At 34.5% G+C, this 9,389-nt stretch overlaps 2 protein-coding genes across 3 annotated transcripts in view; one reads left to right on the top strand and one right to left on the bottom strand.

Annotated features, from left to right (window-relative positions):
- Positions 1–1,153: 1,153 nt before the first annotated feature.
- nabp2 (nucleic acid binding protein 2) lies at positions 1,154–5,118 on the bottom strand. Of its 2 annotated transcripts, none has more exons than XM_016541838.1 (7): positions 4,898–5,118; positions 4,572–4,683; positions 3,654–3,792; positions 3,323–3,394; positions 2,497–2,572; positions 2,360–2,408; positions 1,154–2,211 (listed from the first exon to the last, which is right to left on the bottom strand). In XM_016541838.1, exons 2-7 carry the CDS (start codon positions 4,648–4,650, stop codon positions 2,048–2,050), a joined length of 579 nt encoding a protein of 192 aa, XP_016397324.1. In that variant the 5' UTR covers positions 4,651–4,683; positions 4,898–5,118; the 3' UTR covers positions 1,154–2,047. The 2 variants fall into 2 exon arrangements, with proteins under 2 accessions (XP_016397324.1, XP_016397325.1); XM_016541839.1 differs by having other exon boundaries at positions 5,005–5,118.
- A 224-nt stretch (positions 5,119–5,342) lies between these two features.
- LOC107730877 (diacylglycerol kinase alpha) overlaps positions 5,343–9,389 on the top strand; it is a 26,313-nt gene continuing 22,266 nt past the window's right edge. Inside the window, 8 exon segments of the mRNA XM_074560145.1 lie at positions 5,343–5,442; positions 5,776–5,893; positions 5,989–6,085; positions 6,291–6,367; positions 7,366–7,510; positions 8,107–8,181; positions 8,379–8,428; positions 8,627–8,701. Coding sequence (XP_074416246.1) covers positions 5,849–5,893; positions 5,989–6,085; positions 6,291–6,367; positions 7,366–7,510; positions 8,107–8,181; positions 8,379–8,428; positions 8,627–8,701 — 564 coding nt within the window. The 5' untranslated portion in view covers positions 5,343–5,442; positions 5,776–5,848.

Raw genomic sequence — 9,389 nt, 5'->3', positions numbered from 1 at the left:
ACAACAGCTTTGAACGCGGCTCAACCAATCAGAATCAAGGACCATAACTATCCGTTTTATAAAGTGAATTTATAACAGCTAAGGGGGTTTTAGGCACTCCGCTTCACGTCATGTCTAACAACGCCCCTTAGCTGTTATAAATTCACTGTAAACCACGGCTTCTTGGGGCTTATTGCTTAAGGAGGCCTGTAGACTTTAACTATAGCTGTATATTGGGACTCAGAAACACTCAAAACTAGACATTCAAATGAATTAAACTGAGGAACAGCTACGGGACTTAAATTGTATTGTTGATTGTACAATGCATATACAATACAATACAGTGATACCCCCACCTCTACCAGAGGATCGCGGGAGATCAAATAACCCATTGCCAACAGGAATAAGTTCATTAAAAAAGAAAACCATCCGACTGTTTGTGCCATGTTTCAACTAAACACAAAAGGTTGAGTTTTTCTTCCACAATGATGTCAGATAAAATCACAGACTTGTTGTTGACAGACCGTACATAAAAAAAAGCTGATTTCAGCAGACTCTTCATATATAGGCACAGACAAGTTGTGTTATAATTAATCCCAGCAGCTCTAGACAACAGCCTCTGAGGTTTACGAAGAAATGTTGGATAGGAAACAACATCAGAGGATAAAGTATGTAAAACTGTATTCCAACATCTCCACAGATTGTATGGATATCATTTACCAAATAATAGTTCCTCTTTAGTTTCAACAGCTGGTGAGAAGTGTAGGCCTAGGCCATGCAAGAGGAATCCACACCAACATCAGCCTCGCTGCAGGGCAACAAGAGAGTTGGTTCCAGCAGCAAATACTCAAAAATAAAAACAATAACTCAATGGGTGAAGCGTAATTCCACATCGCAATAAAGTAAAACAACACAAAAAGGCTCCAAAACCGTTAACACAAAAACATCAATAGTTAAGACAAACAAACGAGAGAAGGGAACGGCAACCAAACCGCTGCAGCGTTCCCCTTTGAGTAATCAGTGCTTTAGACACTATTTCATCTAATCTTTTATAATGTTTGTCAATGTCCTATCAGCAAAGCATAAAAACAAGGTAAAAAAAAAAAAAAGAGGTGAAACAAACATTCAAGTTTTTTTTTTTTATTCCTTTTTATTTATATCAGAATTTTCTGGCAAAAGATAGCTGAAAACTGCAAATAAAAAAAAGGTTTAATGGTTGCATGTTTTCAGTGTTTTAGGAATAAATGTTCTCACAGCTTATTTGGCTTTTCTGTTTCAAAAACCCTCTGTGATGGACAACAGTTACAATGGTATTTGCTGTAAACAGTTTTGGAGTGGGTCTCATGTGGAACACCAGATTTTTTAGGAATCCAAGAAGCTCTCTTCGATCAAATCGTGATCATTGATGACATAGTTTTCCATTTTCGGCTGGGAAAATTTCCAGCTGTTTAGCTGTAGGTGTTTCCAAAACACCTACTTTTCGAACGCATCACAGGAAGCTTATCTAATTTTCATGGAAATTGGTTAGCCTTGCCCCATAATGACTAACTTGCAATATTCTAAGTTCAAAACTTCTGGGGATCTTGGGAGAATATATCGAATGTGATCAGATTCTGGTCTTAGAGGGCACTATAACTTACAAATCTCGACAGCTGTTGTCTGTTTTTCCATTTTTCTCATCTGCTTGTTGGCGTACCTCATTTTGGTTTCATTGACCTGCTAAGACTTATTTTAGATGACAAACCTGGCATTTTAATAATGACTGAATATTAATGTTGAAACTGATAATCAAAAGTTGACTAACAATCAGAAGTTGGACTAGAAACTACAATAGCTTAGTGTGTTCATTCTGGAGAGCATAAAACAAGAAAAAACAGGAATTGATCAATACCTCAAAACACCTGTGATTTTACAAGACCGGACAATCCATCATAGAGTTAAACAAATATATATATGAAAGCATTAAGCTCAAAGTTTAGCAATACATGTCTTCAAATGAGACATGACAAACAGCTGCTCACATCCATTTTGAAATGATTACTGTATGCTGATTCATGATTGAACCAAATCATCTTTTGACCGTTCGCCGTGTCTCCTTGCCGTTGCTCACAGAACCTGGACTTGGTGTCGACCTGTTTCCATTTCCACTGCTTGCTCGTCCACCCGGCTGTGGATTACTAGAGTTGCCAGAGCCTTGAGAATTCACCCCATTTCCATTGGGAGTGTCATTACCTTCAAAGAGTGAAACAATGTCTGTGGACCAGTATATTGAAAGGATATATTACATAAATAGGTTTATCAAAAAACTAGAAACCTTAAAGGATTTATAATTCTTACAAAAGTATAGGCTAGTGGTTCATGTTGCAGTATATAATCATACCTGCAGGTGCACCAGTGCTGCTGATCGTGTTGCTCTGGTCATTCAGTCCCTGATGGGTAACAAGAAAAAAAGTGAATTACTAACAGTTTTAAATAATGATTTGATTAATTAAAAGGCAGAAATCCATCTAGACGTACCGTTTTATTCATCTGGGCCAAATATTCTGGATTTGGCTCACTAAAGTTTGGCACCTCTGAATACACCATGCAGAATCTTACAAATTGGATACAAAACGTTAATTCATCTAAAATAAAATATTTTGGGCAAGATGAAGTTTAATATATATATATATATATATAGTTCAGTCATGAAACTCTTGATGGCGCAAGCTGACGGGTTGTTAACGTAACCGATGATATTCAGAGAGTTAAACGACTTGGCACAAGCTGATTGGTTCATGCTGCATATGCAGTAGTGATGAATCCACAGCTCAGTACTCACTACTCAATACTCATGAGTACTTTTAAATAGGCTACTCTTTTACTCTTACTCAAGTAGTTTTTTGGACAAGTACTTTTACTCTACTCACACTACATTTTTTGGAAGGTAATGGTACTTTTATAAGAGTATATTTTTTCAGTACTCTTTCCACCACTGTTCCTGTACTTGCTTGCAGCAGCAGCAATAATCTACAACTACAGCAATAACCAACAGCAGCAGCAATTCAGCAGCAGCGTAGCAGACCTGTTCCACCAAGACCAAATACATTAACATTGTCATATCCATCACCATGTTAAATCTTCCTAGAGTTGTCATGATTGAAATATATATATATATATATATATATATATACTGTAATTTTGTCTATATTGTCTGTATTTTTCTTAGCAATATTATAGTTTTAATGCAAAACAATTCATATTGAAATAACTATACTGCCATGATAACTATAATGATAACTATAATGCCATTTACAAAAAATGAATGATTAAATAATAACTTCCTGTCCAATAATCAACTTACTCGCCAATCTTCTGTAGTTCACCTCCCCTTCCAGTGTACAGCGTCAAACAGCCTTTAAAAACTGAGGCATAACTGCAGCAAAATACAAATGTACTGTGAATAGTTCTGTAGACTGTAAACTTTTAGTCTTGTATATCAACAGTTTTAGTGATATTTACTGTCAAATTATAAAACTGTTCACTATTGTTATAAACAATAATATAAACAATCAAATAAATTGATTGTTTGTGTTATTGCAGAATGAATGTGTCTTTTGAGCATCTGTTGAAATGTCTGAAAGAAAGCGTCTGATAGACTTTCAATGTGCATCCCTCATCAAACACAGTCTCACCCTTTGGTAAGTCTGATGATGTCACCAGCCTGGATGAGGCCACCGACTTCGTCCCAAACCGAAATACTGATGCTGCCCGTCTTGTCAGCCACTTTACATGTGCGCACCTCATGACCGTCTTTGGTCTTCGTCACTCGTCCTTGAATGAGACAGACAAAAGAAAAAATGATCATTTACAGTAAAAAAATAAAAACATATTCCTATGTACATTAGGGGTTTATGTTACATCTTATGCTGGTAAATGAATGTTTATTGCAATTTTTTTAAAGTCGTGTTTTCACCACCTGTATTATGGTGGTTGTCATATTATAATAGATAATTATAAATTATAAATGATAAATAATAAAAAAAAATGTAATGTGGTATATTAACGCTATTTCAGTTAATAAAATATACAGTTACTGTAAATTTATTTCAGTCTTTAAAACTTAAAATGTTGCTACCATATTTTTTTACTGTAAAATTCTGGCAACCATATCTGCAGTTAAATTTCATGGATTTTTTATTTATGCTTTATTACTTAATATACTTAAATATATTTTAAAAAGGAACTAAATGTCAATGACAAATGGAGCCGATAACAAAAAGTACAACAATTGAAAGGAGTACCATGAGTGCATGATGAATATGGAAATATTACAGCACTAGGGTATTGATTATATTAAAATATGGAAAAAAAGTTTTACAGTGTGTACCACAGTACCATCACATAACTTTTTTTTTAAAATTCAGCAGTGTGGGACTGCTATGGTTGGTTCCTGTATGATAAAATGCTGTTGGTTTTCCTGATATATGGGTCACTTTAAATAGAAAGCATCTGCTAAATAATTATGTTAATGCAGTTAAATTATTATTATTATTTCTTTCTTTTGCTCATTGTTTTGTCCTTCCACTTCATGTAATGTGTTGTTTGGACACCTGTTTCCAGCACGATGAAGATGACATTGAGATTCTTGAGTCCAGGTTTAATGTCCTTCACATGAGTCTCTGTGCTCATGATCAGTCTACTTCTGCCCAAATCCTGCAAGACCTGATACACAACATGTCAGTCCACATCTGATGCATTTACACTCACTATTTCAAATGGCATGTAAGACAATACTAATTAAGGATGCATGTATGCAAATAACTTTTTTTGTCCAACAAACATTAATTTCGCTGTGACGACACATGCACGTGCAACACTGACAGCTGATCAACAATACTACACATTTTCAAAGCAGGGAACTAATGCAAGCACTTACTGGTTAGCACTAAGCTATGGCCGCACTGACTGTTTTCTGTTTTAATAGTAGCCTACTGTTTCTCGTCATCTGCAACACTTTGTGTGAATAATCCTGAACAGACTCACTGCTCGTAATGTTATATAAGGCTCTGAATGTTCTGACGGCTGTCAATCATCACAGTGAACGTGGACATCCAACTACCGCTTACAGTTGTTGACGTTTTTTTTTCTTTTTTCTAAAACGTCATGACGCAATGTTTTCCGTACGTAATGACGTAGTTATCCGCACGTATACGACCTGCACAACATATGCATAATGTGAAAGTTGAATTATCTGCCAATGAAATGTGAAAATGTGTCACAATATTGGGAAAATGTTCAAGTTTTTACAGATACATTTTTTAGAGGCTTGAGCTGTAACGTTACAGTGCTTCTTGTGAACTTTAAGTAATGCACATGCGTGTTAATCCACATATGATAGATATCTAGGCTGCATTTAACGCGTTAAAACGGGGCATTTAATCCCTCATTCATTTGACCCGAGAGAATTTGCGACTTTTTAAGGTAAGATCGATTCAAATACGTGTGTTTAGGGCGCGTTTTAAAATAGTTGTTTTATAAATGCACACGCTGTTACACCATAAAGAAAAATCGCTGGGCAAATTCAGATGCGAAAATAGTTGGGGGACACAATCCAAATTAGAAATGTCATAAAGTAGAGCAACTCGGGATTTATTTATTTGAAAAATTACTTTTAATTAAGTCCATCAAACGAATTTTTCTATTTTGTAGGCTTTATGCGTTCGTCAGTTATTCTTCAGCATTAAAATTTCAGGTAACAATAAGATGCTAATACCATGTTTATTTGTTTCTTTGTTTTGCTCATCTACTGTACAGTAGCATTCAACATTCAGCACAGTGTAAATACCATAGTGCATGTTACAGTAATTATTCACTTGTGGAAATAAAGATGTCTTGTAACACAACAAAGATTACAGCAGTTTGCCCCAAAAAGGTCTCCGTTTATTATATAATTTATTTCTTAGTAGCTGTACAGCACATTCATATATTCATTGTGCATATTGACCTTTTTCTGTCCTCATTTCTCAGGCTGAGGGATTTAAGACAAACAAAATGGCCACAGAATCTGATTTAGAAAACGAGATTAGCCCCGTTGACTTCATTCAGCTGCAAGAGTACATAGAATGTAAGTATCTTTCATAAACCACCACATCAATAACGTTATGAGAAATATTATTAATTTCCTTCACTGACTCATATACGATAGAATAACAAGATATATATGCTAAGTTATGAAGAATATTCTAAGTTAAATAGCTGACAATAGGTTTTCATTAATTATTTGTTTGTTTTAATTTTAACTTTGTTTTTCTTTGTTTTGAGTGTCCTAGACGGCAGGATAAAGGTGAAAGATGCAATGAAGGAATTTCATGCTGGTGGAAAGCTGGTGCACCACAGGTTTGGAGATGTAAGCTTGACAATAACTTTCTGCTGGCTCCCCCAATAGTTCATTTGTCCATGAATAATATAATCATCACGTTAAAAATTATATGTGAAGTTTGGGGGGGTTATTGTTTGATATTTAGCCAGATTTTGGTTAAATTTAAAGTATAGGCTTTAACTTAAAGTATATACCTGGGATAGTTCACACTCTGAATGAATGAACCAATCAATCAATCATTCATTCATTCCTCATGTTGTTCCAAACCTGCATAACTTTCTTTCTTCTGATTATTTGTATTCTGAAGAATGAGATCTGTTTTTGCCCATACACTGAAAGTCAGTGGGGTCCAACACAACTTTGTCACAGGTTTGGAAAGACATGACAGTCACTCAGTCGGTAAATGATGACAGAATTTCCTTTTTTGGGTGAACTATACTTTTAATATATGTGACCCTGCAGCACAAAAGCAGTCTTAAGTCGCTGGGGGATATTTGTAGCAATAGCCAACAATACATTGTATGGGTCAAAATTATCGATTTTTCTTTTATGCCAAAAATCATTAGGATATTAAGTAAAGATCATGTTCCATGAAGATATTTTGTAAATTTCCTGCTGTTAATATATTAAAACTTAATTTTTGATTAGTACTATGCATTGCTAATAACTTCATTTGGACAACTTTAAAGATGATTTTCTCAATATTTAGATTTTTTTGCACCCTCAGATTCCAGATTTTCAAATAGTTGTATCTCGACCAAATATTGTCCGATCCTAACAAACCATACATCAATGGAAAGCTCATTTATTCAGCTTTTAGCTGATGTATAAATCTCAATTTCCAAAAATTGACCTTTATGACTGGTTTTGTGGTCTAGGGTCACATATAGAATGTGTAGGACAGGGACAGAAGATATTTGTTAATGTTTTTTTTTTTTTATTATTATTGCTGGTTTGCTGAATGTGAATCTAAAATCTCCATGAGTTTTTGAATTTTATGACTCCTTGCACTTTTCTCACTATAGCACATAGATGCAACAGGATTTTCTCTGTTCCTCAAGAAGTATCTTGAGGTAGAAGATTTTCCAGCTGATCTCTGCCAGCGTCTCTACTGCTATTTCCAAAGATCTGAGCAGTGTTGTCCTGACCAAAGTCCTCACACCAAAGACGGTTAGCTGCTTCATTTTTAAGAAGTCATCTTGAACTACAGAATTTCAGTAAATGTTGCGAAATACACTTGTGTTTTGTCTTTCTAACCTCTTCACATCCAAACCTCATGAGAGATCTAATGCTTTGTTTAGACAAAATGATAATATTCTACGGCACATGCACTTTTGGAATGTTTTGAATAAATGCAATACCCGACAGTGCTATTTTAAATAGTGAAAATAATATGAATTTATCGTTTAAAAGGTACAATATATAATCATATAATCTATTACTCCCTTCTGCATTATAATTATTTCTGTGCTGGTGTCACTGTTGCCTTCTGCATGGGAGTCCACAATAAGTTTTTCAGTAATTACAGACAAAAATATATTCATAGTAGGTAAATGTGTTCTTGCTGTTACTGTCTAACTGTCATTAAATTGCACAAGTACATATTATTTGTGGGTTTTCACTGCAAAACAAAAGAATAATGCCATAAATATCAAGAAAATATTTGAGAAAAGCTGCAGCAATTATTTATTTATTTATTTTTTGTGGTGATCATTACATTGATATTTAGTGTTATTTGTTTGCTGTCAATCTTTCATCTCTTTCAGGCTGTGTCTCTCTTAAAGCTGTATCTTGTTACTTTTCAATATTGGAGGATGGAAATCCTCGAGACAAACTAGAGTGTAAGACATTCTTTGACTTTAAATCTCTAGTAGATAATATCACTAATGCTATGTAGTATGTACTAATACCATTTATAATGCAAAATGAGTTGAATCATTTTTAATAATCTAAATTATTAAATAAACTTGCCATTTGTTTTAAGCGTAATTAGTCTACATGCAAAGTATTTATTATTTATATAACATCTATTTGGCAGACACCTTCAAATTATATGATAAAGATGACAATGGATATCTTGATAGCAAGGTAACAACAGGCAAACTTTTTTATATGTCTATGTATATTTTGATATTTCTATTTAATGCTACCCTCTTAATTCCCATTGTAGCTTACTTAAGTTCAAATTAGTCTACTAGCATGTCCAGTGATCTCCTCTTAAAATAAGTTATAATTAATATTTATTATAATAAATTCTGTTTTTTTCTGTGTATGTTTGTTTGAAAGGAAGTTGACAAAATTGTTACACAGATGATGCAAGCTGCAGAATACCTGGGATGGGATGTGACAGAAGTAAAGCCAGTAAGTTCATACATACAAGTACTGTAACGGGTTCAGAAGGTATTACTGGTTTGGAGAAATTGCTTTTGCTTTTTCAAAGTTAGTTTGTACCAGTGATGGCTAGCGTATTTTTTTTTTTTTCAATAGTCCCAGATTTTCTGCTTTTAAAATGTCTATTACAAAAAAGGAAAGAAAACATTTAAAGGGGTCATATGATGCGATTTAAATTTTTCCTTTCTCTTTGGAGTGTTACAAGCTCTTGGTGCATAAAGAAGATCTGTAAAGTTGTAAAGACTAAAGTCTCAAATCCAAAGAGATATTCTTTATAAAAGTTAAGAGTCAGCCACACCTACCTAAAACGCCTCGTTCTAACACGCCCCCACATATCTATGTCGCTATGTGGGAAGATTTGCATAACACCGCCCAAATGTGCACGCAAAGAAAGAAAGCGTGGTTTCAGGAACAGCAGTAGTGTTAATGCAGCCATGTCAGGGAGACGGTGTGTGTTTCAGTGCGAAAGCAAAAGCACTTTATTTGGCCTTCCGGAAGTAGATGCAATTAGGAATCATTGGTTAAGATTTAGTTACAACAGAACAGCACAACCCAGATGTTCGAATTAGTGCAACGCATTTTATGGACGACAGTTTTTTGAACCTAGAAGAGTACAAAGCTGGCTGCTCACAAAGGTTATTTCTAAAAAAAAAAAAAA

The sequence above is a fragment of the Sinocyclocheilus rhinocerous genome, unplaced genomic scaffold (genome assembly GCF_001515625.1).
Source record: "Sinocyclocheilus rhinocerous isolate Xijiao unplaced genomic scaffold, SAMN03320098_v1.1 scaffold1090, whole genome shotgun sequence".
Taxonomy (NCBI): Eukaryota; Metazoa; Chordata; class Actinopteri; order Cypriniformes; family Cyprinidae; genus Sinocyclocheilus; species Sinocyclocheilus rhinocerous.
The sequence above is the reverse complement of the archived record's forward strand: the minus strand, read 5'-3'. Positions and strand labels throughout refer to the sequence as shown.

Coding starts and splice junctions, on each gene's coding strand:
- nabp2 (XM_016541838.1), bottom strand. CDS start 4,650: ATGAGCACAGAGACTCATGTGAAGGACATTAAACCTGGACTCAAGAAT. Junction 3,793..4,571: donor CTTCATCGTGCTGGAAACAG/GTGTCCAAACAA, acceptor GTCTCATTCAAG/GACGAGTGACGAAGACCAAA. Junction 2,409..2,496: donor TGGCCCAGATGAATAAAACG/GTACGTCTAGAT, acceptor GTTACCCATCAG/GGACTGAATGACCAGAGCAA.